The sequence below is a fragment of the Lacerta agilis genome, chromosome 9, assembly GCF_009819535.1.
Source record: "Lacerta agilis isolate rLacAgi1 chromosome 9, rLacAgi1.pri, whole genome shotgun sequence".
In the NCBI taxonomy this organism is placed as follows: domain Eukaryota; kingdom Metazoa; phylum Chordata; class Lepidosauria; order Squamata; family Lacertidae; genus Lacerta; species Lacerta agilis.
In genome coordinates this window covers 9,817,364-9,845,264 of record NC_046320.1, presented here as the reverse complement: position 1 = coordinate 9,845,264, position 27,901 = coordinate 9,817,364, and the positions used below count along the sequence as shown (strand labels likewise).

Sequence of the window (27,901 nt, the reverse complement as noted above, 5' to 3'; positions counted from 1 at the left end):
AATCAATTTTTTTAAAAAATTCTTCTAGTCCATCTCTGGGCCAATCAACCACTTTCAAACACATCTACATTTTCAGTAAATTCATAAAAAATGTTCCTTCTGACTCGTTTAACATTAGGTTGGTAAGATACTAAGAATATGTTCAAACTGCACATATGATCTGTCTTTTTCATCAACTTGAAACAGCTTTCCAGAATTGTTTACTGCTCACATACACATCACCTTGACTTCTCCATCATCTTCAACATTAATTTGGCATATTGTAGCATATCTATATTTAGTAGGCCTGGTACTTTGTCTTTTTGTAGTCGTTTCAAATTCAACTAAAACATATGTCCCAATAGTCACTCCATCAACGAATGGCTTCACTCCATCCACCGGCACATCTGTTTCATTTGTACCACTTGCTACACCATCTTGTTTTTCTGTGTCACTATCAGAATCTCTGTAAACATCAGAAAATTTTAACTTGAACACTTCTGTGAAGACTACGTGGGTGGACCATAAACTAAACTTCTTTTGTCTTTAGCTTTAAAATAATGGTTAGACTGCACGTTTGGAATCTTCCTCACCAAAGTCCAGCGCTCATCTAGCATCACCATATTTGCACTGATATCAGTAGGTGTTAAAAGGACAAACTTCACTCTTGGTACTGATTTTTCAGCACATTTAACAAAATCTGAGGCTGAATTGATTACTACTCTCCTTTGTTTCACTGCATTCCAAACTGCTCGCTTAGTTAATCCACCAATCCCATCCACAGCACCCTTGCCATGGGATGTAGCAAAAACAACAACAAAAACAAAAACAAAAACAAAAAAAAACCCATTCCCCACCAACACCAAAGTCTTTAGGCATAAAACACAGATTGGACAGTGTGTCCTTATTTTTGAACTGACCAGCACACCCGTCAGAAAAGATTTTGACCTTTGTCAGCCTGTTAAATTCTTTCTTAAGTTCTTCAATTATGGCTTTTAGGCAGGCATATACTGAGTATTTGTTGTGGGTTAAGTGATCCGAAACCACGGCAAAAGAACGTAAACCAGTAAATACTGTAAAATACGCAACCAGTAAATACTGTGATTTGGTTGTGGGTCCAGTGTGCACTTTGGATTTCGTCTTGCGATGTTGCCAAATAGTTTTTAGCAAAATCCACTCGAAGAATCACCTCATCATCAGCTACTGTGTCCTTCATATTTTTGAAAGCTTTAGTTTGTAATCACTTTACAAAGACGTGCTTCTTAAATTTACTAAATTGATTTTGTAGCTCATTGACAGCTGCTTCTATGGTTCCTTTTGCTTCAAAAACCTTAGGCCGGCTAGAACAGTCATCTTTTCATTGCTTCCAGAAAATCTTAGACGACATGTTTAAGTCTTCATCAATTAGGGTGTGCAAATTAAGTACATACTTTTTGCATTCACCATTCATGCATTTTTCATTTTCCAAATCACAACAAGTAAGGCTCAAAAGATCAGAATGTGTGGAAGGGAAAAAATGTATTTCCTACTTATAGCTTCAATTAGGAAATTGAAAATTGTGATTGCTTGAGATTTCCCCCTCCAAAATGTATCCCTTTCTAGCTAGTTCCCCTCTCCTCGGTCCCTCAGTCTTCTTTGCCAGAATAAAGAATTGTTACATGAGGAATCTGTCTCCTGTCTGCTACGTCAGAGAGCTGAAATCACTTGCTGAAATCACTAACCCAAGCTACAACAGTTAGCAACCTAATAAAACAAGTTGAAAACTGTCACGGGTGGGACAGAAAAAGAATTATTAAAATTTCATGGTGTTTAGATTAATTAACTGCATTTTTATTATTGATAGGTGTATTATACTCTAACACATACTCTCACAATAGAACAAACATAAGCTATAAATTAGTTTTATCACAAAATAAACTTTTGTACCTTTTGCTGTCACGGGTGGGACACTGAAACAGCATCCCATTCAATAATAAAAATAAAATAGAAATAAATTACCTATTTAGAATTTTTCAAGTCCAATGTGTAGACAAAGTTCTTCACTTTAATAATATACCAACAATGACAACCACAACTTTTGTTTATCTTTAAAAAGTAATGCCAACCCAAATGAACAAAATTAAGGTACACAATCAGAAAAGTGATACTGAAACTTCAAGTTGAAATTTCTCATGAAAAAAACATTCCAATTCTTTCTCTTTTTTTGGAATATTGAACTTTAATATGTTTAGTTAATGAAACTATAAGTAAAATAAGTATATTTTAAAAACAATTTTTTTCTTATCAGGCTCATTTTTCACGGAATGGCCCATTAGTAACATCCTTGAAAATCCCTGTTCTTACAATCTTATCTTCAAAGCAAAAAGGTACTCCAGCCAGGCCATCTATCAATGACTCATCTTGTCTCTGGCCAAGACAGCCCTGAGTTCATTATTGGGTGAAAGTTAAAGCGTTTCACTCTTATTTTAAGATATGGGTCAGCCTGCCCTTGGCTGCCACTTGGTGCCTCTTTAATTGGCAAGACCATCCATCAAAGAATCTTCACATTTCTTGCCAGCAATTTTGTACCTTCCACGGGAAGGGGTTTTCTGACCCGCTATGCCAGCGGACAAAGGTATGCATCAACAGAACAAGTTTAACTCACAGCGAGAGTTTACAGAAAAAGCTAAATGTTATACCAATAACAAAAAAATATAAAGGCCAGAAAATAATATCTAAATACCAGAATGCTACAGAGAACTTAAAAAAAAAACATTAGAGAGAAAAGGACTTAAGAAGGAAAATCAATTACTTACATAGAGAAGGAAAGTCAGTTAAAAGGACTTAGAGAAGAAGGTAAAAGGGGAACTTACATCAAGCTATCCAGGAGGCTTCCAGAATAGAATCATAGAATCATAGAGTTGGAAGAGACCACAAGGGCCATCCAGTCCAACCCCCTGCCAAGCAGGAAACACCATCAAAGCATTCCTGACAGATGGCTGTCAAGCCTCTGCTTAAAGACCTCCAAAGAAGGAGTCTCTCCTTGGTAGCAAATTCCACTGCTGAACAGCTCTCAGAAGAGCCAGCCATATGAATCAGTTGAAATACTTTCAGCTCAGAAAACTGAGAACTATATGTTAGTTAAAAGACTGTCTTTCAGAAAAAGAACTTACTTGTATTCAGGGGAGGCTTTCCTTTCCAATAAAGGAAGATTTTCAGCCCAGAAAATCCAGCTCAGAATAATCCAGAGGGGTTGAAAAACCCTCTCTCTCTCAGAGAGGCTCAGAGACTGTTGAGTGCTCAGCTCTGAGCCACTATAAAAAAAGACTGACTTTCAGTTCAGAGAAAGTTGGAAGCTCTAGCCAAAAAGAGTCCTCCACTGCCATGCAGTGCCAGGAGAAATAACAGAGGAGAAAGGGGAGGAAGCCCCCCTTAGCTGCCCGCTTCTGGATTTACGATCATTCATTAAAGAATGAGGAATGCTGTTACAGAGCCCGAGACACACACATAATATAGAAAGCATTAAGAAAGCTTGGTTCACAAAAAAAACTTATAAACTAGAGAATAAAAACTCTCTCTCTTCACCAATAGGTTCCAAATCTTGGAGAAATTGAGCGCTCTCTCTGCCAGCAGCCGCTACTTCTCACTGCAGGGGTAGTGATTAATTCACAGTACCCACACCTTCTACCCCGCTCACTCACGGTATCCCTTACTAGGGCTTACCGGAGAGTAGGGGAGGTGCACTGGGTACCCGCCGGATCGCACGTCTTCAGGACACTCTTCCTGAAGTTTTTCTGGGGGGTTGCAGCGCAGTTGCGACTCCCCTTTCCCCCACAGCGACAGAAACCTTGGAGCTGAGGTTTCTCCTGACTGTACAGAATGGCGCCCAATAGAGGATTTTCTTTTAATTGATGGCTTAAATTAATTTGAGGAGATTTGCGGGTTTCATATCCAAGAATCTCCCTTGAATTGGAAATATGCACATGCCCCAGAACTATATCTGTTTTGGTTTTGTTCCAAGCAATGAGAGCAGTGCTATTTCAAAATAATATCAAAAGGAAATGTTGCTTGAAATAGGTTGTTCTCCATAAATAGTTGATGTACAATGTATTTTCTTCTTCCAGAGCACCCGACTTCTCACATACCATAATTTAAATACTACTTTTGCTATATTTAATGCAAATATTTACCTTTACTTAGGTATAGGAATATACTTCCTGAAAAAGGGTGATCTCGTTTTCATTGTTAGAAACTCAGATATATAAGCTAGGCGCTAGTCACCAAAAGGGAATATCTAGTTGCCATTTTTGGGCAAGACAGCTCTAAAGTCTTATTTTTTAAATGATGGACCATAATAATAATAATAATAATAATAATAATAATAATAATAATAATTTAAACCCCGCCCATCTGGCTGGGTTTCCCCAGCCACTCTAGGCGGCTTCCAACAGAATGTTAAAATACAATAATCTATTAAACATTAAAAGCTTCCCTAAACCATCAACATGATTGATTCTCAGTTAAACATCTGGCTAGTTCAGATGACAACCTTGAGCTAGGTTAAGAGCTTTGAGAACTTGAAAAGTCACTTGATCCAGGGACAATCCACATATATTTTGGCCTATTCCTACCTCTTTTTCTTGATGGTGACTGCTCCTGCTCAGGCTGCACAGAAAAAGCATTTTGGTTCCAGAAATTCATTCAGATTGTGCAGATAAAATATAACTGATAGAATTCTACAGGAAAGAGTATTGATGTTTGAAAACAGTCCAGATACAATGACCCCAGACATGCACCTCCAGATGTTGGAGATGTCAGGTGCCATCCTGGCGCCCAGGCATCATCACTTGGTCACAAGTTGTTTAAAGCCAGGTGCAAAATGTGCCTGGCTAATTTCAAACACTGCTCGTTATGAATATGGCTGGACAGAAGAGGCATTAAATTACAAAGGACAACAGACAAAGGCTGTGAGCTGTGAACTGCCATTACTATTCAATTTTCCCACCACTGAGTTACAGGGAAATCACAAGGGATCTCTGCCCAGTGGCTAGTCAACATAAAGTCTGGTGACTGAGATGTCCCTTGTGGGGAAATATGTAGATGTTTACCAGGAAGTGCAAAGTTAAACTAAATCAAATTGCCAGTAGAGTGGATCAAAATTTCATTTTGCCACAATGTTTTGTGATTCTATCTTCCCTTCCCCCCAGTAGAAACTGAAATGAGACCTTAATCTCATTTCCAGGGGAAGAGGCTTTTTGGAGGGTGCCCACTAGCCTTTCTGAAGTTTAAAGGTAAAGGACCCCTGACAGTTAAGTCCAGTCGCGAATGACTCTGGGGTTGCGGCGCTCATCTCGCTTTACTGGCCAAGGGAGCCGACATTTGTCCGCAGACAGTTTTTCCGGGTCATGTGGCCAGCATGACTAAGCTGCTTCTGGCGAAACCAGAGCAGCGCACAATACCTTTTTATCTACTTGCACTTTGGCGTGCTTTTGAACTGCTAGGTTGGCAGGAGCAGGGACCAAGCAACGGGAGCTCACCCCGTTGTGGGGATTTGAACTGCCAACCTTCCAATCAGCAAACCCTAGGTTCAGTGGTTTAGACCACAGCGCCTCCCGCATCCTTCTGAAGTTAGTAATGTTCAAATAAAGACATGGGGGGGGGGTGCCTGGCATGGGTTGGGAATCTGAGAAGCCAACAGTAACTCTCACTGAGAATCATTGCAGATTTGAAAAAAGTTTTGAAAAGCTCGGTCCGTCATCTTGATTCAAAATGGGGTCCAGTGGTATCCAAGCATACAAAATCCTGCTTCTTAATCTCAGGAGCCATTGTGCCAAATTGGGTTACCATATCTTGGCTATCCAAATTTGGCATACTTCTTTCTTTCAGTTTTTCAAGTTCAGAAGTTGAGTGTTGTAGTGAATTGAAGCAAACTGGTTACTTCTGGACTAAACTGTTGATGTGCGCTCCAATTTAATTCTGCTTTCAAGAATTAGTAGTTCTTAGGGGAAATTACGATTGAGACATATGTACAACCTGACATGGTAGCAGATATTTGTAACATTTGCACACATTACCTGCAAACGTGAACTTGGCATAATATTTGTGAGTGGCACACATGTTGCTTGGGTGGTTTGCCATTCATTTGGCTGTTCGTTCCAAGCTAGCAGGTGAATAGCAAATTATGAGGCCGTGTTAGATTGCTTTACACACAATTGTTTGCTCAGTTACAATAATCACTTAAACTAGGACCGTCTATAATGGGGGTGACCTTGTAGAGAGCAAACATTTTTAAAGGGAGGAAATAATTAACAAAGGGTCCTGATATTCAAAATGTATCTGTTTGAGTTTGTCTTTGTAACACATTCTAAACAGGCATGTGCTTATTGCTTAATGAGTACATGCTGTTTTATAAAAGAAATATTAACTAATCCTCTTGCATGTCTTGATAACATTACAAATTGTAACCTAGTGATCTACTGGTGCTTACTTATAATGTTTGTACAGCATTCCCAAATTTATAATATTGCAACATGAGGGAGAAGGTTTTTTTTTGGTATGTATTTGGCTTGTGTTTTTGTGTAGGTGGGTGTTTTCCCCCACAGAACTTTGATATCCAGGTTTACAGAAATCACAGATGTCTTGTCAAATATTTTTAGTAGAAATTTAATAATTACATAGTTCAGCAATCAGTATCTACTTTATTGAATTCAAGTTACAAAAAGTAATTTACCAGTGTTATTTAGTGCAGTTATTCAACAGTTAATTCTCTAGAAAATCTGCTAATCTCAATTAAGACATAGGGGAAGGATAGTCACGTAGACTGTGCATGAGAGAAATACTGCTATTGTGGCCTTGTTGTGCAGTTGTTGTAGTTTTTCTGATAGGACTCTTCCTAGTCATTTAGAAGATGAATCAGAATTAAAGGGTCATTGACCCATTGGTATTTAACATTTCTTTTCCTCTAGAAATCAGAGCAATAACTTGAAAGTTCAACAAACTCCATAAATTTGTATTTACAAGTAGGGCTCTGCAACAAAATATAGTAGTGTGAAGAGTTGCTGTTCAAGGTCCCAGCCACTTCATTCTATCCCCCGTCCCTCCTCCCGCAATAATCAGTCAACATTTCATGCTTACTAAGCATACTCGGTCCTCCTAATCAGGCAGTTTTGGGATACCGTTTGCTTGTTTGTAAGGTTGAGATGGACACACTTGTGTTCTGTACCAGCTCTAGTAAATTCTTTATTTTCTCAGTTGATATCTGTAGGTAGCTCTTCCATCTCTGAGGACATTTCAAAGTAGCATCTCAGTGTGAATCAGAAAATGAACTATCAAGACAATGAGATGGTTCTGTCTACCCTTTGTCTATAATTTTCTGTCTTGTTCCAGCTGTGCATTCTATTCTCTCCCATCCAATTGTCAATTTCCTCCCTCAGTTACTATTGGGCTATTTTTGGGGTCTCCACTTGGGTTTTTCATGTGAGTTTTTTGTGCTTCAGATTTTGTGCATACCTCAGGCCTACCCTGTGTAATGAATAACAGTAAATAATAGTAAATAAATGAAGCTTAATAAATACTGAATTGGTGTATGCTATGTAAACTTGTAATGTCAGTATATTGAATAAATTGTTTATTGCAGTAGAAGTTGGAGAGAGCAATGCTTAATGAAAATTAGAAGTGTTAATATTTTAACTCCTAGATGGTAGTGAAAACGTTTATGGACATGGACCAGGATTCAGAAGATGAGAAACAACAATATCTCCCGTTAGCCTTGCACCTTGCATCAGAATTCTTCCTCAGGAATCCCAATAAAGATGTCCGTCTCCTTGTAGCATGTTGCTTGGCTGATATCTTTCGAATTTATGCCCCAGAAGCACCATATACTTCCCATGACAAACTCAAGGTAAACTATGTTTGTGAATAATCTCAACCCCTTTCAGTTGTATATTCAGGAAATTCATGGGTTGCCTCACTGCATCAAAGACTGAGACATTAGCCTCCTTTGGACATAATGATAAAAATATGGTTTCTCATTACTGTATGAGATCATACTGCAATAAGTCTCAGGTTGGCATGCTTGCCCCTTTCTGGTGCAGTTGCACAAAAGAGTTCAGAATCTTTCACTACTGTTCTGACTCACCCTAAACTGGTTAATTTTAAGTATGATTATAGAAACAAGCCATTTTGTAACTCATCAGTTGTATTTAGCTTGTTAGTGCAAACCATAATTAAGATTAGCCACTGTTTGTTCGGGTTCACATATATTGACAACCTGTGGTTAATAAAAAGTGGAAGTGGAAGCCATGAGCATGTCTGTGTTGGAGAAGTGTGAAAGGCTTGTTGGGGCTCATTCTTGTTAAAACCATTGTTAGTCTGAACAAGGCCTTTGTGAAACTTCCCCAATAGCGAGTATAATATTTATAATATAAAGAACTTGAACTATGCAGTTAGCAGTGTTGACATATCAGAGTACATCTGTAAAATATTCACTTCCTTTTTGTTTTGCAGGATATATTCTTGTTTATTACAAGACAGTTAAAAGGATTGGAGGATACAAAGAGCCCCCAATTTAACAGATACTTCTACTTACTAGAGGTAACTTTTTACTAGACTTAATTTACACATGTTAATTCATTGTGGTCAAAGGAATTTAGACTTGTGAAAGTTGCAGTTTAATAGTGTATATGCTTGTTACAGAAACAAAACTTCTGGCTCTGATCCTAGATTTATGTTAATGGCATCCAGATATGTCAACCTGTGAAGCTATTTGGATATTATTAGAGCAAAAGAGTACACATTACATAAATGGATAAATCCATGTTTCCTGAATTTAGAAATTAGGGTTTTGGCCATTTAACAGAACTGCTTAGTTGATCATACTGGAAGACTACTTTGAAATTTTAATGCATATTATCAACATTTGCATATACATATTTCAGATCAAAACTGTAATTTAATGCTTTGTTTTTGTTATAGAATTTAGCTTGGGTTAAATCTTACAACATCTGCTTTGAGTTGGAAGATTGCAATGAAATTTTTATCCAGCTTTTTAGGACTCTCTTTTCAGTTATCAAGTAAGTTGGATTACTTTGACCTCTGGTGCAATCCTTGCATGCAACTTAAAAATAAAAAAGATGTCGAAATAATAATATAATTGTGGTTTATGTATTCCAGGATTGTCTAAAGTTTTAGTTATCCAGAAAAGAAATATTACTTGATTAAAATTTATTACAATTTTATATTATAAATCAATATTGGCAACACTAAAAAAGTACCCTAGGAGTTGCAGTTTTTCTATGTTCTACTATGGTTATATAGCTGAGAACTGTACCTTGTAACCCATAGCTATATTTATGTTGAGTGTGTGCGTGCATGTGCGTGTGTGTGTGTGTGTGTGTGTGTGTATATATATGTGTGTGTATATATATATATATATATATATGGAGAGAGAGAGAGAGAGAGAGATACACAAATGCTAGTTCTCAGAGTTCTACAACAAGAGCACTGGAGAGGGCTGTGTTCATTATCTTTCCCATTAAATTCTGTGGGACAAAAGACCCTAGCTCTAAATGGTAAGACAGTTGGAGGAGTGGCAAAATTTACTTTCCCACAGAACTGGGGACAATGTTAGTTCCTCTATTCCAGGACAGTCATAACATGTGGGGCCCTCAGTGCCTTTTTTGGCAGCCCTCAACAACACTTGACACGCCCCCCCCCGGCTGCCTTCCCAAAGCCAATGAAAGGAGGTGCTGGGCTTTGGGAAGGAAGTGTGAGGGCTCTGACAGGGTCTTAGAATCTACCCACCTTCTTCTCAGTCTAGTTGGCGCATTCCCAGCTTTGGGAAGGAGGTGCAAATGCTCTAGGACCATGCCTGAGTCTCATACCTCCTTCTCAAAGCTTGGTGCCTTGCTTAGCCAGCTTTGGGAAGGTAGCAGGAGGGCTGGGGAAGGGGTGTCAAATTTTGGGCTCACTTCCCCTCTCCTCTGAACAATAAGGCAGTGTGTGTGGGTTCTGTGTTAAAGTACTCTTGAGGCCTACTTTTGTCAATCTAGTGGAATGCTACAGCTGGAAGCATTGTTTCATTGGGAGCAAAACCTGACCATCACCCTGACACTGGGTAGTCTCATTTTGAATTGACTGGGAGTCCATTGGGAGTTTGTGTTTCTATGTGCAAAATAGCACAACACTCCCTCAGGAACTCTTGTAACAGATACCCTCCCCACTTCATTATAAAAATAAGATTTAGATAATGAATTAATGTTACCATTAAGGGAGACAAGACTGTTAAAGTATACAAAGCTGTATTGAGGCAATGTGATTTGAGGGAATAAACAGGAATGATTAGTGTGGTGTAACCTACATCCAAGATACTTCCCAGCATGGGATATTGGTCAGGGAGAGGTCATCACGTGACCGATTGTGACTCAACTTAAGAGGAAAATGTTGTTACAATGACCTAATTGTTTTTATTAACAGATATTTGTTAAAGGATGTGTCATTTAGTAACAAGGATCTGTTATTAGTTGGTTATATTGGTACTGCTAAATCAATCTATTCTAATTTTGATGTTATGTTTAGCAATAGCCACAACCAGAAAGTACAAATGCACATGCTAGATTTGATGAGTTCTATCATCATGGAAGGAGATGGAGTTACTCAAGAACTATTGGACTCAATTCTTATCAACCTCATCCCTGCCCACAAGGTTTGCAAAGTAAAAAACAACAACCCTCTCCCCACTCGTGCTTCAGTTGCATAGCTTTACTTCTGTGTCCATTTCGATGTTTTGTCCAGAGAACTGCAAAAAAAGGTTGCTTGTTCCCTCCCTCCTTTGTCTTTCCTTGTTCCCTCTGTGCATGTACCTTGTTGCTGCTTCCTCAATTCTGGATGTAGAGGTACTCAGTTGATTCATAGGAGAGATGCTGGGGCTGAGCAATTACAGTGTGCTGATTTGGAGAAGTCCAGGGTATATCTGCCCTCTGCTTTTCTTCCTGTGGGCTGCATACAACATCTCTCCTGGGACCCAACAGATCTGTTCAAGATTCAGTTTAGGTTAGGTGCTGGGTAGTGCTTGGCTCCATGGGAACAGAACGGGGGAAGTCATTATATGGGAAGCTAGGTAGAGAAGAAGGCAGTTTTCTCCAACCTAGTGCGCTCCAGAGGGTTTGGACTGCAATTTCTATCACCTTCCTATCATGCCCAATTAAACTGGGATGGTGGGAGATGTAGTTCATAACATCTAGTGGGCGGCTTGGAAACAGCTGTCCTAGGAACTTGCCATGGTTTAATCTTGGGTGTGTGCAGTTGACAACTTGTGGATCAATAGGTTTGCCAGACTAGATAAAACAATTGCTTCAAGCTCAAAGATGTGACTTAGAAAATGTGTCATATTGCTCTTTAATTGAGAGTTTCAGATAATGGAGTTAAGGACTATTTTGAGTATATAAAAAAACAGTGGGGTGGGGGGAAAGTGAAGGCGTATGTGAAAGTGAGGATCACTCCATTCTGGGAGAAAGAATTTGTACCAACAGAACCTGTTTTGCTTTATATGGGATATATATCTGTTCTCCCGTACACAGTCATTTATGTATTTTTTATTTTGGCATCAAGGCAAATAGTAACCTTAATAAGATTAATATTATGAGCTATATGCTCATTATATAGTGCCTTTCACATTTAAAATGTTTTGCTTTAAAGATAAGTTGCTATATAAAACTTTTAAGTTATGTATTTTAACTAATTAGAAGTATGCATAAGACATTTGTATAAGAGGGAGTTTTTAGAACCTTTGGTTTATTTTCTGCTCAAACTGATCCATTTCTGTAGAATGAATAGTACTATTTTATGGTGCTCACTAACAAATAGCTGAATTTTTTTCTTCTTAATTTTTTCCCTCTGTATTCTAGAACCTTAATAAACAGGCATTTGATCTTTCAAAAGTCCTGTTGAAAAGGACGGTCCAGACCATTGAGCCATGCATTGCCAATGTAAGTAATACATGCACCAACATACCATTAACTACTACCCTCTTAACTGCTTTGATATATCACTGTTTTGTTTGATTGGATCTATGTAAACCATCAGAAAATGAATTTTCCTTTCCCCTTTTCTCTCTGAGAGTTAGGACAGCAGCCACAGTACTCTTCTGTGTCTACCCAGCTATGGAATCGCAGCGGATAATGTGGCTCTGCTACTCGCAGTGCACGTGCTGTTCTTCCTCTCCTTATTTCAGTCAGAGAAGACAAATCCAACAATCGTGCTGTTGACAAATATATAGCATATGGAATTGTGGTGCTGTTGCTAGTATTGATATGCTGTCTTTGCATATTGGGGGAACAAGGCAACATTGTGGTTGCTGAACATTGGACTTTTTTCTCCCTCCTGGCAGGAGACAGAGAACTTGATATGGGGCTTTGCCTGGTTGCTTGTGGGCAATTGCTACTTTCCACAGGCTGCCAGGCAAGTTCCTGATTAGAGGACATTTAGCAAATAATATTGATGAAGCACAGACAGAAAATGAGTCATGTCCATGTGGGCATAGAATTATGTGAATGTCTCCTGCTGGAACACTGCTTATGCTGATAGTGAATTCTATAAAAGTCTGAGCTTTTAGTTGAAAGCTGGTTTTAAACATTGGAATCTGTAAAGCAGTTACACCCTAAAATTAATGCTCTTAAGTAGGATTTGCTGCAACCTACTCCGGTTCCTTCCTGCAGCTCTGGGCAGGCAATCTCAGTGGCTTTTGTTGTGTCCTTGAACATGCCCCCCTACCCTGTAGCCTGCTGTAGTACAAGAGGGTGGAAACTTGCCTTGTGATATGCTTTGGAGGCATGTTTCACTGTTATATGAAGCTCTGCTTGATGTCAGACATCAGGCTTTGCCTGCCCTTCCTTCAGTTTGTGGGACAAACAAGATTGGTGGTAAGCAGAAATACTTACCTACAAAAACCAGCCAAAATTTGTGGATCTCTAGTCATAAACTTTTTTTTAAGCACCTTACTAATAATCTCTTTTTTCCCTAGTTTTTTAACCAGGTCCTGGTACTAGGAAAGTCTTCTGTAAGTGACTTGTCAGAGCATATATTTGATCTAATTCAGGAGCTTTTTGCTGTTGATCCTAATTTATTGCTGTCCGTCATGCCACAGCTTGAGTTCAAACTGAAGGTAAGTGAAATGACTTATTTATTATTTAATATTTACATATGTGGAGGTCCCCAGCATGAGGCTGTGACAACAGTTTAGGTTCCAAAAAACCAAGCAACTAGATCCACCTGTTTAGTGGTGCTTTGGGCTCATGTTTCTGAAACAGTAGCTTCGCATGCTCTATGGCTTTAAGATGGCATTGCATAATACATAGAGAGAGATCTTTATAGGAGTCTGTGAGCTGAAATACAGGTGAAACTCGAAAAATTAGAATATCGTGGAAAGGTTCATTTCTTTCAGTAATTCAACTTAAAAGGTGAAACCAATATATGAGATAGACTCATGACATGCAAAGCGAGATATGTCAGGCCTTTATTTGTTATAATTGTAATGATTATGGCATACAGCTGATGAGAACCCCAAATTAACAATTTCATCTTTGGGGTTTTCATCAGTTTTACGCCATAATCATCACAATTATAACAAGCAAAGGCTTGACATATCTCGCTTTGCATGTCATGAGTCTATCTCATATATTAAATGCCAGTAGCTAATGAAAACAATTGCTTACATAAATTGACTTTTCCATGATATTCTAATTTTTCGAGTTTCACCTGTACTAGTTGGCATTGCTTTGGTTTCTCAAAAGGCAAGAATCCAATAGTAGAATAACATGACTTTGATTTTTGTATATTTGTTTCGTTTTGATAGTATTTAATTCCAATTCTGTTTTTTGTTGTCTTCAATGTGTAGAGCAACGACGGAGAGGAACGTTTAGCTGTTGTTCGTCTTTTAGCTAAGCTTTTTGGTTCTAAGGATTCTGACCTCGCAACACAGAACCGTCCCCTTTGGCAGTGCTTTCTTGGCCGGTGAGAAAACATACAAACGTGTTTTTAATTGTCCTGGTCTCAAAGCAGCTTTCTTCCTACCATTCCTCTCTTTAAAAAAAACCCTGTAATGATTTTTATATGGTCATGGCTATCTGCTACATATTGTTAGACTTACTTTTATTTTCAGATAGGACTGCAGTTCACAGCTTGAAGCAAAGCACAGTTTAGGTCTTGCCTAAAGCGGCTTAGTCACATGACCCGGAAGCTGTATCTCGGCTCCCTTGGCCAGTAAAGCGAGATGAGTGCCGCAACCCCAGGGTTGTCTGCAACTGGACCTAACGGTCAGGGGTCCCTTTACCTTTAAATCTTAAACCGAGGCGCGCTTTCCCTAATGAGGCCTCCTGCCGCTGCCCTTCCACAGTTCGGATTCCGTTCTTAGACCGAGGTAAAGTTTGCAAACCGGGACACTACTTCTGGTTTTGCGGAGTTCGTAAACCGAATCGTTCGTAAACAGAGCTGTTCTTAAACTGAGGTACCACTGTATTCCCTTCTGCCTTTATATGCTGTTACAGTATGCAGTTTCCTTGGAATAACTATGTACACTAAATACAGGTAGTAGCATTTCTGTTTTTGATAGTTATATATAGCACAGGTGGCTACAGGCCAACTTTTAAAGGTGAATTTTAAAGCAAATCCCTTTGAAGACCATTGGGTTTAAATTGCACGTGCAAATGGAAAACTTAAGCTGATCAACAACAGTAGCAAGCCATGCTTGTCAAGGAACAATCAGGAGCATACTTTTAACTTCCCGATTGCTTCTTTGCAGCCACATCTGGCATACATAGGAAATTAGCTGTGAGGGTGAGTGGGTGTGGATTGAGAAAAATGGCCAGAGGTTCTTCAGCACTACTATGTAAACTAGTTAGTTAGGTTCTGCTCTTCCCTAAGGGGTCATGTGAATGACTTCATACCTTTATCTGTTTTGGTGTAACCTTATATGCATTTTATTGCATTTTTATTCAAAGGATTACCGTACTTTTTTGTCCTACTTGTTTTGAGTTTGCTTTGCCTTATTGTGTGTCATAGTGTGTTGCTCTCTGAAATGATGGAGTTTATGAAAACATACTAAGTTTATTTGTCTATTATAATTGTAAATTAATTTCCCCTTCTCCAGATTTAATGATATCCATGTTCCTGTGAGATTAGAAAGCGTGAAATTTGCAAGCCATTGTTTAATGAACCATCCAGATTTAGCAAAAGACCTCACTGGTAAGATCTATTATCTCCTAGATTAGATTCATTAGACAGAAGAGCATGAAGATAATATCTCATGTACATAACATGGTGGCATGACAAATGCTAACATAATTATAATATATATACCGTATATCGCGGCGTATAAGACGACTTTTTAATCCCGAAAAATCTTGTCTGAAGTCGGGGGTCGTCTTGTACGCCGGCAACATCATGGGACGCTACGCGGAGTTCCGTCCCGCCGCTGGCTGCGTGCGCCATCTCAGCGTGCGTGCGCAGTCTCGGCCGCCATGGAGCCTCTTCCCACTGCTCCAGCCGCCGCCGCTGCCTCAGCCGCCATGGAGCCCGGGCTGGGCATGGGCGGCAAGCGCGGAGCGCTCCGTACGGCTGGAGGGAAAGCTCTCCCCGCCGCTTCAGCCGCCGCCATGGAGCCCGGGCTGACGCCAAGCGCGGAGCGCTCCGTTCAGCTAAAGGGGAAGCTCTCCCCTCCGCTTCAGCCGCCGCCATGGAGCCCGCGCTGGGCGTGGGCAGCAAGCACGGAGCGCTCCGTGCTGCTAGAGGGGAAGCTCTCCCCTCCGCTTCAGCCGCCGCCATGGAGCCTGCGCTGGGCGTCGGCAGCAAGCACGGAGCGCTCCGTGCGGCTAGAGGGGAAGCTCTCCCCGCCGCTTCAGCCGCCGCCATGGAGCCTGGGCTGACGCCAAGCGCGGAGCGCTCCGTTCAGCGAAAGGGGAAGCTCTCCCATCCGCTTCAGCCGCCGCCATGGAGCCCGCGCTGGGGTGGGCAGCAAGCACGGAGCGCTCCGTGCTGCTAGAGGGGAAGCTCTCCCCTCTGCTTCAGCCGCCGCCATGGAGCCCGCGCTGGGCGTGGGCAGCAAGCACGGAGCGCTCCGTGCTGCTAGAGGGGAAGCTCTCCCCTCTGCTTCAGCCGCCGCCATGGAGCCCGCGCTGGGCGTGGGCAGCAAGCACGGAGCGCTCCGTGCTGCTAGAGGGGAAGCTCTCCCCTCTGCTTCAGCCGCCGCCATGGAGCCCGCGCTGGGCGTGGGCAGCAAGCACGGAGCGCTCCGTGCTGCTAGAGGGGAAGCTCTCCCCTCTGCTTCAACCGCCGCCATGGAGCCCGCGCTGGGCGTCGGCAGCAAGCACGGAGCGCTCCGTGCGGCTAGAGGGGAAGCTCTCCCCGCCGCTTCAGCCGCCGCCATGGAGCCCGGGCTGACGCCAAGCGCGGAGCGCTCCGTTCAGCTAAAGGGGAAGCTCTCCCCTCCGCTTCAGCCGCCGCCATGGAGCCCGCGCTGGGGTGGGCAGCAAGCACGGAGCGCTCCGTGCTGCTAGAGGGGAAGCTCTCCCCTCTGCTTCAGCCGCCGCCATGGAGCCCGCGCTGGGCGTGGGCAGCAAGCACGGAGCGCTCCGTGCTGCTAGAGGGGAAGCTCTCCCCTCCGCTTCAGCCGCCTCCGCCGCCATGGAGCCCGCGCTGGGCGTGGGCGGCAAGCACGGAGCATTCTGTACGGCTAGAGGGGAAGCTCTCCCCTCTGCTTCAGCCGCCGCCATGGAGCCCGCGCTGGCCGTGGGCGGCAAGCACGGAGCACTCCTCTGCGGCTAGAGGAGACGCTCTCCCCGCCGCTCCAGCCGCCGCCGCTACCTCAGCCACCATGGAGCCCGGGCTGGGTGAGTATACCCCAAACTCTGTTTTTCACCTTGAAAAGTTGGGGGGCCGTCTTATACGCTGAGTCGCCTTGTACGCCACGATATACGGTAAATGTTTGACTTGTTTATTCTTTTAACCAGTTGAAGGATTAAAAGGATTGTTCAAGGCAAATTTTCAAATAGAATTGGAACTGGTGTGGTGGTTCTGATATTTTGCATGACTCAACATACAAAATGGAGTAGCTTATCATTTCTAATATTCTTGCAATTTTTAGTTTAACACAGCAGCCTTTGCATTAAGTGAAATCTCTGACTTTCCTTTGTTTAGTTGCTTTTCTAATTGAAGCCATAATATTAATCTCTCCCTAAACACATGTTTACAGTTGTAGGCTAAGGATGGGTATTTAGTATTCCTAATTTGTTGTTATTTGATTGAAACCAAGCCAGAAGCATAAAACTGACAATGTTTTATTTTTGTATTAGAGTACTTAAAGGTTAGATCACATGATCCAGAAGAAGCCATTCGACACGATGTCATTGTTACAATAATAACGGCTGGCAAGAGGGACCTCTCTTTAGTCAATGACCAGTTACTTGGCTTTGTCAGAGAGAGAACACTGGACAAGAGGGTAAGATGAAAGGAATGCTATAATGTTAAAACTCATAGGGCAACAACCAGTGTCACATGAGTGGATTTCTGCGTGTGCAATAGGACCACCCCTTCCTCTCCTCTGCAGTCCCTTGTATTCCTCCAGAATCTACACTAAAGGATCAGGGAAACTTCCAGAGCAGGTGTTGGGGCTGTACCAGGCACTACAGGAAGTGAAGGGAATTCTCATGTGGAAGTTGGAAATCCTATAACAGAATAAAACACTGAAAACGTAGCAGTTTCATGCTACAAAGTTGTATGGATATTTTAAGTTTTTTTCATTGTACGCTGCATCACAACAACAGAAAAAAATCAGTTACTGAAATGCTCATTCAGCTTTCAGAATCCCTTTTTACTCCAGGCTGAGATTGTGATCCTGCATGCTGAAAAATTGTAACAGCAACATGTCCTGTCTAAATGCTTTATTATCTGCATCACATCAGGACTTGTTCTTACTATCACCACATTGACATTTTTTAAAGTAAAAGTGATTGGTGACCTGTTGTGACATTTAAGCTGTCAAATGTCAGTTTCTAGTCTCAGTATTTACAGGTGAAACTTGAAAAATTAGAATATCATGGAAAGGTTCATTTCTTTCAGTAATTCAACTTAAAAAGGTGAAACTAATATATGAGATAGACTCATGACATGCAAAGTGAGATATGTCAAGCCTTTATTTGTTATAATTGTGATGATTATGGTGTACAGCTGATGAGAACCCCAAATTAACAATTTCAGCTTTGGGGTTTTCATCAGCTGTACGCCATAATCATCACAATTATAACAAGCAAAGGCTTGACATATCTTGCTTTGCATGTCATGAGGCTATCTCATATGTTAAACTCCAGTAGCTAATGAAAACAATTGCTTACATAAATGGACTTTTCCACGATATTCTAATTTTTCGAGTTTCACCTGTAATTATTTAGAAACTTACAATGACATTTTAGACAAAAGATTGTATTAGTCCTGTCTGCTTTCTTCAAAGTAATCAAAACTGAACAGGGCTACTTTTGTGGATAGTGTTCTTGACCAGCTTTTGTTTTGGGAAAAGTAAAATATTTTTGGATTTCTTTGGTCCTGCAGGCTATGAAAAAGGGGGTAAACCATAATGATGGTTCTTCCATAGTAAGTTACAGTTTAGATATTTCAGAAACATTCTAGTCATTGGAAAACATACAGGGAAATTCGACCTAAAGCTACCAAGTTGTGTATAATATCAGAGGTAGAATACATTTCACAAACATCTTATGTAACCACAAATATTGGGGTTTTTTCAGTGATCTAGCAAAGTCACAAAAATCCTATTTCTCATATAACATACAAAAAAAGTATCCTGCATCACAGTCTGTTTTGCCAGATATTATGAAATATATGCGATAGTAAACAGAAATCCATTGTTAAAAATTTGTTTAAAACAGTATTAAGAATTAGGAAAAGCACAAAAATTTAAACATATTTCATCTAGTAAAAAACTCCAAAATCTCTTAGAAGCCATTATTATATCCATAACAAGGGCGGAGATAAAAATAGGGGGACTGATGAAAGAAATTAAAAAAATATATATTATATAAAGGTACCGAAATATTCACCAAAGGGTAATTACAAACTACCCCACTTTGAACAGATCAAGGGCATTCATTAAATGAGAAAAAGAGAGTGTGTAATCCTGTAAACCTAAAAATGCTTTCTCCCCCCCCCCCCTTTTAAGTGGCGAGTTAGAAAAGAAGCAATGATGGGTCTTGCCCAGCTGTACAAGAAATACTGTCTTCATGCCGAAGCTGGAAAAGATGCAGCAGAGAAAGTGAGCTGGATAAAGGATAAACTTTTGCACATATATTACCAGAATAGCATTGATGACAAGTAAGTCAATGTTAAGCCATTTCCTCAAGTGGCACAATATCCAATTTATTTATCTATACCTATTTCAATACAGTGAATTACACATCACTTCACAATGTAAAACAATGCACAAATCCAATAAAAGTACCAGTAAAAATCTCACAAAAGTATTAACCAAGAGCAGCCAAGACCCTTACTAATGAGCAGGGAAATCCAGGGTAAATAAGCCTTTAACTGGTGGCAAAAGTACTCCAAAATAACTGCTGTTCCAAAAAACGTAAATAAAAATTTCCCATGGCTCCATTTGGCCAGCATGGAGCTATTGCTGACCAATAGTTTAGGTAATTGGTAAGCTCCATAGTCTTACATACTCCTTCTTTCTCCCTTCTATGGTTTGAGATAATGGTAATTTGCCAGGATACTCGAATTGAGCAAACTGGTCATCACTAACCACGAGTTGCTTCAAAACCAGTTTGGTGATAATCTCTGGTTAGTGCTAAATAGTTAGTCCAGTTGAGACGTTAAGGCATGCCACAGTTATTAAACTGTGCAAGCAGAGATCGTTGATGTCTGAATTGAGCCATTGTGTTTCACATCTGTTGTATGTTTTTCTTCCTGATGGCCATCTTCAGGATCTTGATAGAACAACAGAATATAATTGTTCTAAATAAATGGTTTCCAAAGGGAGAGCTGCAGAATATTAGCGTGCTGCAAGAAACACCCTGGTGCAGGCACTCCTATGCAGCATAGATTAATTTTGCCTGTATACAAACAATTTATAATCCAGGTAGGGGTTGGTTGGTTATTTATTTATTTATTAAATTTCTATACCACTCTCTGAGGATCACAGGGCAGTTTACAATGTCAAAACACAAAATTACATAGTAGCACACAAAAACACTACCTGCCTCTAAAGTTTAAAAGGCCATAAGATTGTTTAAATAGCCAAAGTCCTGGGGGAAGAAGGATGTTTTTGCCTGGTGCTTAAAGATGTAACGAAGGTTAGATTCAGTAGCATTCTTCCCTAATGCATGTTTGTGATACATTGCCGTAAGATTCCTTTTAAAAAAATGGAATTTTAGTCTCTTGGTAATTTCTGCTGATTCTGTATTTTCATAAAGGAAAAGGAAAGTGTGTGCCTTCTTTACTTTGTCCTTTTTAAAGATGTATTCAGGGCATCTCACTGTTGAATTTGCCATTAGATGAGAGAAGTGTATTTGTTTTCTCCAGATGAACTACAGGGGCTAGTTGATTCCTTTACCTTAACAATAAGGATTCCCATTACTGACATTAATATTATAATTAAAAATAGTAAGGGGTATTCTACAGTCCTTCAAGCAGATGCAATATTTTATGTGGTCTAGATCCTGAGAAGTGTTGGTAGAAGAGGGTTGCCAGAAGGTGACTGTCTTTCCCCTTCCTCCACCATTCAGTCTGCTGTAAATCCTTGCTTGAGGGTTGCAAGGGCCTCACGCTTATCAAAGAGTGAGCTGTATCATGGTGGGGAGAGGGGCTGCTGAAAACTGGGAGAGGTGCCCTCTATAAGCTCATACTTATGGAAAGCGACTCCACCCAGTTTTGGGTGGACACCCCCCAGCCCCTCCCCATTCAGCAGGCTCCCCCAACTCTTGACAGGTTTTTGGAGGAACTGCCAAGGGAGATCCACCCAAACCTGTTTGTTTTGGGATAGCAGATACAGTGGTACCTCAGGTTACATACGCTTCAGCTTACAAACTCTGCTCACCCAGAAATAACGCTTCAGGTTAAGAACTTTGCTTCAGGATAAGAACAGAAATTGTGCAGCGGCAGTGGGAGGTCCCATTAGCTAAAGTGGTGCTTCAGGTTAAGAACAGTTTCAGGTTAAGAATGGACCTCCAGAACAAATTAAGTTTTTAACCCGAGGTACCACTGTATTATTATTATTATTATTATTATTATTATTATTATTATTATTATTATTACTACAGTTTCTGGAACTGGTTTTATATCTGCTAGCTAGCTAATACATCTAAATAATAAAAGGATGCATGCAGCATCCTTTTTTTTTTTACATGCACCTTTCTTGAATACAGTGTATAGTTCATGGATGGCCATTGAACTGAAAAGGGGACAGTTCATGTGTGGTTTTCTTGAGGTTCAGTGGCGTTCAACGTTTGGATGAAATACTGTAGTTGATAGGGGATGCGGGTGGCGCTGTGGGTTAAACCACAGAGCCTAGGGCTTGCTGATCAGAAGGTTGGCGGTTCAAATCCCCACAACAGGGTGAGCTCCCATTGCTTGGTCCCAGCTCCTGCCCACCTAGCAGTTCGAAAGCACGTCAAAAGTGCAAGTAGATAAATAGATACCGCTCCGGTGGGAAGGTAAACGGTGTTTCCATGCGCTGCTCTGGTTCGCCAGAAGCGGTTTAGTCATGCTGGCCACATGACCCGGAAGCTGTACGCTGGCTCCCTTGGCCAGTAACGCGAGATGAGCGCCGCAACCCCAGAGTCGGACACGACTGGACCTAATGGTCAGGGGTCCCTTTACCTTTACCTTACTGTAGTTGATAATACTTCCAGAAGCCCAATTCAGATACAGTGGTGCCTCAGGTTACAGACGCTTCAGGTTACATACTCCGCTAAACAAGAAATAATGCTTCAGGTTAAGAACTTTGCTTCAGGATAAGAACAGAAATCGTGCTCTGGCGGCGCAGCGACAGCGGGGTTCCCATTAGCTAAAGTGGTGCTTCAGGTTAAGAACACTTTCAGGTTAAGAACAGACCTCCAGAACGAATTAAGTTCTTAACCCGAGGTACCACTGTAATGTGAAAATGAGAGGATGATGTCCTGGTAGACATAGGCTTATGCTCAAAATTCAAAAGTATGAGTAGTTTGGAAAATACAAAATCTGTCAACTTATTTTCCTTTGCAGATTATTGGTGGAGAAAATCTTTGCTCAGTATCTTGTTCCACATAACTTGGAAACAGAAGAGCGGATGAAGTGCTTATATTATTTGTATGCTAGCTTAGACCCAAATGCTGTTAAGTGAGTATCCTTCTACACAGGGAAGTTCTCCGTGCGCTTTAGCAGTCACTTTAAACACACAATATGTAGGACATTAAAAAACAAAATGCCTCACTGTTCATAATACTACGTATTAGTTGATCTGTTAAGATGAGCAAACTTGTTTAAGCAATTTGCTGAACTGGGTGTCTACTAGGAGTGTACACTAGCCATAAGATTCAATTTGTATCAGTATCTGTTGCTTTGGGAAGCAGCCCTATCTGTTTCAGGTGCTCTCTGTGTCTTTGCAATTGAACTCATTATTCAGGACAGAATTAAATCTGCCCTCTCCCCCCCCCCCCATTATGTGGGATCACAACACAACTTTAACTTTATTTTCTATTCTTAGAAGAGGATGAAATTTGCGAGCATAGGTCCTCCAGAGTGGTTTAAGCCTGTCCTGATCATAGACAGAAAGCACCTGTAGCTTGCTTATTATTTTTTTAGAACAAAGAAAAAGGGTAGACTAGACTGATATGGGGTAGATATAGTAGAAATCATAGGGAAGAGAGTAGTAGAAAAACAGCATAAATCCCTAGAATAGACTGGGGGAGGGTGAAGGAATTGTCCTCCTAGCCAACAAAACGAAGATTTCTCCTATTTTCCACCACCCCCTTCCTCTTAATACTTAGACAGTACTCCAGTCTGCTTGAGTTTGTTTATCAGAAAGAAAGAAAGATACACAACTGTACATTTTTGGACTGTCAAGGCCACAAAACACACAGAAGCTTAGGGAGTTCCTGTTCCACCTCATGATAAATTTTTAACAGCATAAACCGACTCAGAAACGTGAGGACCTTCCCTGAATCACCACAGTTTTCCTCATAGTTCATAGTTTGCACAGAGCCAAAGTTCACTCCTAGTATCTTGTCAATAGTTGTATTTTATTCAAGGTTAGCTTCTGTATTTGGATTTTAAGACATGGTATTTTGAAATTACTAGTTGAATAAAGAGCTCAATGAATTTTGTGTGTGTGTGCCTGTGTGCATGCATGTGCAGGCACACAGTGTGATTAAAAACCAACTGACAGGTGGGAAGGCATCTAGATCTCAATATACACATAATATATGTTCAGACTTGTTGCTGGAGAATTATTGAGAGCAGAATATTGGGCCAATAAGAAATAATGTGATAGAAGAACAGTCAGCTTGGGACTCAATGTTGTATTTTTAGAATCACACTAGTTTTTCAGATTTTAACACATTTGTCATTTCTTTTATGCCTAGGGCACTGAATGAAATGTGGAAATGCCAGAACATGCTTAGGAGTCACGTGCGGGAGCTACTCGATTTGCACAAGCAACCCACTGTACGGTTTTCACAATAACTTAATTGCCTTGTTTTACATTTAATGCTTTGTAACACATCTGCATATATTTTAGAATTAATATATTAAATGATGGTTTTAAACTTAATTTCAAAAAAATACTCCTTTTTTAATTTCAAATTCTAATACTGCCTTTTTCTTAGTTCAGAACTTAGTAATCAGTATCTTAAGGGAACTTCAAAGCAAGAGGTCCACTCTTGCTCGGAAATATTTGTTGTCAATCCTTTACAATCAGTGACTTCTTGCATTAACATTTTCTAATGTTCCTGAAAGAACAAACCAGAAGCAACATATCTCTTTTTTGGTAATTTACACTGCAACCCAAACTTCTGATCTGCTGGCTTGGGGGCAGTGGGATAGAGCAGGTGTGTTCTTCTGCACAGCCCAAAACTATTGTGCTGGCATCACTCCTCTGGTGTAGATCTTCCCATTCCTGTCATTGGCATGATTCCTACCTATGGTAGTCCACAGAAAGCCCAAAATGGGAGAGAGGTTGAGCATGCCTAGGACTCACGGGATCCCAATTCAGTTTCACTGTAGTCACTTGAGAGCCAGTGTGGTGTAGTGGTTAAGAGTGGTAGACTCGTTATCTGGGGAACCGGGTTCACGTCTCCACTCCTCCACATGCAGCTGCTGGGTGACCTTGGGCTAGTCACACTTCTTTGAAGTCTCTCAGCCCCACTCACCTCACAGAGTGTTTGTTGTGGTGGAGGAAGGGAAAGGAGAATGTTAGCCGCTTTGAGACTCCTTCAGGTAGTGAAAAGCGGGATATCAAATCCAAACTCTTCTTCTCTTTTCAGTCAGAAGCAAACAGTGCTGCTATGTTTGGAAAGCTGATGACCATAGCAAGTAAGATCTGTAGATGAGTATTACATCATTGTTGTTTTTTTCAGTACAACTAAAGCTACTACTATAAACTACCTTTTTGAATTTCAATTCTATAGAAAATCTTCCTGATCCTGGGAAGGCACAAGACTTTGTGAAAAAGTTCAATCAGGTTCTTGGTGATGATGAGAAGCTTCGTTCTCAGCTTGAACTATTAATCAGTCCTACCTGCTCCTGTAAGCAAGCAGATGTCTGTGTGGTAAGAACCAGGTTTTTACTATTGTTTCCAGTATAGATAGGCTATGTTTCTTTTATGCATTTCTGAACAGGAATACCACAATAAAAATATGGGGCTTTGACACGGTAGTAAGGGTCAGAAAGATGAGCCAAAAAGTCAGGGATGCTCCTGATAACAGAAAATCCTTAGGAAGTGTATATACACATGCCTGGGTACTCCTAAATGTTTACCCACAAGCAAGTTTTACTGGCTTGGTTCACACAAAATATTAAACTGTTGTTTAAAATAAGTGATAGTTTAATTAAGTGCACAAACGCTTTGCTTTTCCTCCACTTCTGAGAAGGCCCCTATTCTGGTGAGAAGAAGGTACCGTATTTTTCCGTGTATAAGACGCCCCCATATATAAGACGTCCCCTACTTTTGGGGACTCCAAATTTAGAAAATGGGCATATGCACTATCCGTGTATAAGATGCCCCCAGATTTTTAACCTTATTTTAAAGTAAAAAAACCTAGTCTTATACATGGAGAAGTATGGTACTTTTATCTGCCTGCTGCTGCTTCACTGCATACCCCGGTATGGCACAGTTAAAATACAGTGGTACCTCTGGTTGTGGACACGATTCATTCCGGGGTGCCGTTTGCACCCCCAAAAGTCCGCAACCAGAGCAGCGCTTCTGCGCATGCAGGAACCACGCAGAATGCTTCTGTGTGTGTGTGCGCGGCGAAACCCGGAAGTAAACTATTCCGGGTTTGCCACATTCTTAACCTGAAAAAAACGCAAAATGAAGCGTTCACAAGAAGAGGTATGACTGTAAAGGTTATCTGCCCAGCTCAGTCACTCGTGTCTCAGTAACACACCAGGTCAATCACCATGATAAAATCTTACTGTCTCGCTGTGGACAGGAAATTTATGGAGGACAGTTAACTTTATTTTGGGCTGACCTGTCAATGATCACCACACCACCGGAGCAGAGGGTTCACTGACATTCTCTCTCTCTGAAACTGAGAGATAGTCCAAAAAGGGTGATACTTTAATATAACTTTTGCCCCTTCTTCCAGCCATTAGTGGGGGGTGGGAAACCCCCACAAAAAGATTAGTCATTGATGCTTAATGGTTGTACCTAGTTCACACATTTAATTAAGGCTAGTAGAGATTTGGCTCTGTTTATCAGTATTTGATTTTCAGCAATGTACCATGAGCTATGGAGCTAGTGTGGCTTTTGTTTGTTTGTTTGTTTTACTCATTCGGAGTATTGCTTGTACAAATTTACTTCAGATTTGTCATAACTTAATCCTTTTCTTTTATTCAGAGGGAGATTGCACGGAAACTTGCTAATCCTAAACAGCCAACCAATCCTTTCCTGGAGATGGTAAAATTCCTTTTGGAAAGAATTGCCCCTGTACACATTGACTCAGAAGCCATCAGGTGAGCTTGACTGACAGCTGTCCCATCTTAGTGTTTTTGCAAGGCAGCTCTTTACTGTTGCTAATATGAGTTTCTTTTGAAATCTGATTTATACACTTAAAAGTAGTTAGGAATGAGTTTAAACCAATTAATAAAAAATAAGAATTGCTTTTAAAAAATAAAATGGAATATTGAACAAAGGTGAAGGTATGTTGAAAATTCTATTGAAATAAAAATATTTCAACAACATTTTAGATTATTGTGAAAATAAGCAATATTCAGAAGAAAACTGGAATATTAGCTGACTTGGTTACATAGCTAAGTTTTTTTTTTACAAAGAAATAATAGATTGAATGTGTGTATAATGTGTAAGCCGTAAATGGATATTTAAGCTCCCCCCCCCATTTTTTTCTTAGTGCATTAGTAAAGCTGATGAATAAATCAATAGAAGGGACAGCTGATGATGAAGAGGAGGGTGTAAGCCCCGATACTGCTATTCGTTCAGGGCTTGAACTTCTCAAGGTACTGTCTGTAAAATTACTCGTTTAGTAATACTTCTAAATTGACTACACTGCAGTCCATTTCAGTATTCTTTTGAAGAGTCCGTGCAGCTTCTTGACATTTAAAACCTTTCTTCAAATGCCGACATTCACTTGAAGAAACCTATGGAATGGGCCAGCTACAATCCCTTTTAATCTCTTTGTACATTGCATAATGCAGTGTATTTTAGATGCACGTTGTCCTAGGTATTAGCACAATAAATTGCATTGTGTGAAGATGGATTAGATTGGGGGTTGCCAGCCTTTTTTTGGATGAGTGGCTACAGTTCAAATTTTGAGAAAGTGCTGTGGGCTTGAGGCACAAAATGTCTGCCACGGGGGCACTGAACAATTCTCATGGGTGTGAAGGCGGCCTTGGCACAACACAAAATTGGACAAAATATAATGGGTAAAATATAAGCAGCTTTATAAGGTAAGAAAAGAACACCATGGAAGTGTGGATGGGAAGTCAATTGATATGAGAGATTTATTCTGATGGTTGTTTAAAATAATTTGTAAAATTTGAAAAGCTAATACAAAAACGTTATTAAAAAAATAAACTCTGAAAGTCAAGAATTGGGACTTCCACAAGATAATCTTAGTGTTGCCCACCCCTTCCTTTGAGGCAAGCACAAAGGGAAATGAATCTATATTTAGATTTATACCCTGCCCTACTCCCAGATATTCAGGATTCATTCATGAATATGTTTTTCTAATTTATTTTGATATGTGTCCATAGGTTCTGTCTTTCACACATCCTACCTCGTTCCACTCTGCAGAGACGTATGAATCTCTCCTGCAGTGCCTCAGGATGGAAGATGATAAAGTAGCAGAGGCAGCCATTCAGATATTCAGAAACACTGGGCACAAAATAGAAACTGATCTGCCCCAGATAAGATCGTGAGTGCATTTCTTCAAATACCATAAATGCTTTAGGTACTGTCTTGTCTTTCAGCTTTTTGATATTACACAATCTTTTTCTTGCTGGTGCAAATACATATAACCTCATTGCCCATTACTATTGCATCCCTTAATTCAGAGGTTTTCAACCTTTTTGAGTCCACAGCTCTCTTGACCAACTGCATTCTTTCTGCAGCACCCCTGTGGGGCTCAGGAGTCCAGTTATGTCACCCCTTGCCTGTAGAAATGGCAGCCTCTCACCCTGTTTCGAACATCCTCCTTGTGGAGTTTTCCCTCAGCCTCCTCTCCTCTCCTCT

General features: G+C 40.6%; 1 protein-coding gene across 7 annotated transcripts in view; it reads left to right on the top strand.

The window, feature by feature from the left end:
- PDS5A (PDS5 cohesin associated factor A) overlaps positions 1-27,901 on the top strand; it is a 60,732-nt gene that overhangs the window by 13,478 nt on the left and 19,353 nt on the right. For 5 of the 7 annotated variants that reach the window (XM_033160706.1, XM_033160708.1, XM_033160703.1 and 2 more), the window contains exons 3-19: positions 7,655-7,858; positions 8,464-8,550; positions 8,932-9,029; positions 10,534-10,669; positions 11,862-11,942; positions 12,977-13,117; positions 13,850-13,965; positions 15,101-15,195; positions 17,301-17,446; positions 19,178-19,329; positions 22,219-22,332; positions 23,577-23,658; positions 24,477-24,525; positions 24,621-24,760; positions 26,051-26,166; positions 26,562-26,667; positions 27,424-27,584. In XM_033160706.1, the coding sequence (XP_033016597.1) occupies positions 7,655-7,858; positions 8,464-8,550; positions 8,932-9,029; positions 10,534-10,669; positions 11,862-11,942; positions 12,977-13,117; positions 13,850-13,965; positions 15,101-15,195; positions 17,301-17,446; positions 19,178-19,329; positions 22,219-22,332; positions 23,577-23,658; positions 24,477-24,525; positions 24,621-24,760; positions 26,051-26,166; positions 26,562-26,667; positions 27,424-27,584 (2,024 nt within the window). The remainder of the gene's footprint in view (positions 1-7,654; positions 7,859-8,463; positions 8,551-8,931; positions 9,030-10,533; positions 10,670-11,861; positions 11,943-12,976; positions 13,118-13,849; positions 13,966-15,100; positions 15,196-17,300; positions 17,447-19,177; positions 19,330-22,218; positions 22,333-23,576; positions 23,659-24,476; positions 24,526-24,620; positions 24,761-26,050; positions 26,167-26,561; positions 26,668-27,423; positions 27,585-27,901) is intronic. The other 2 variants (XM_033160707.1, XM_033160704.1) reach the window with 1 other exon arrangement.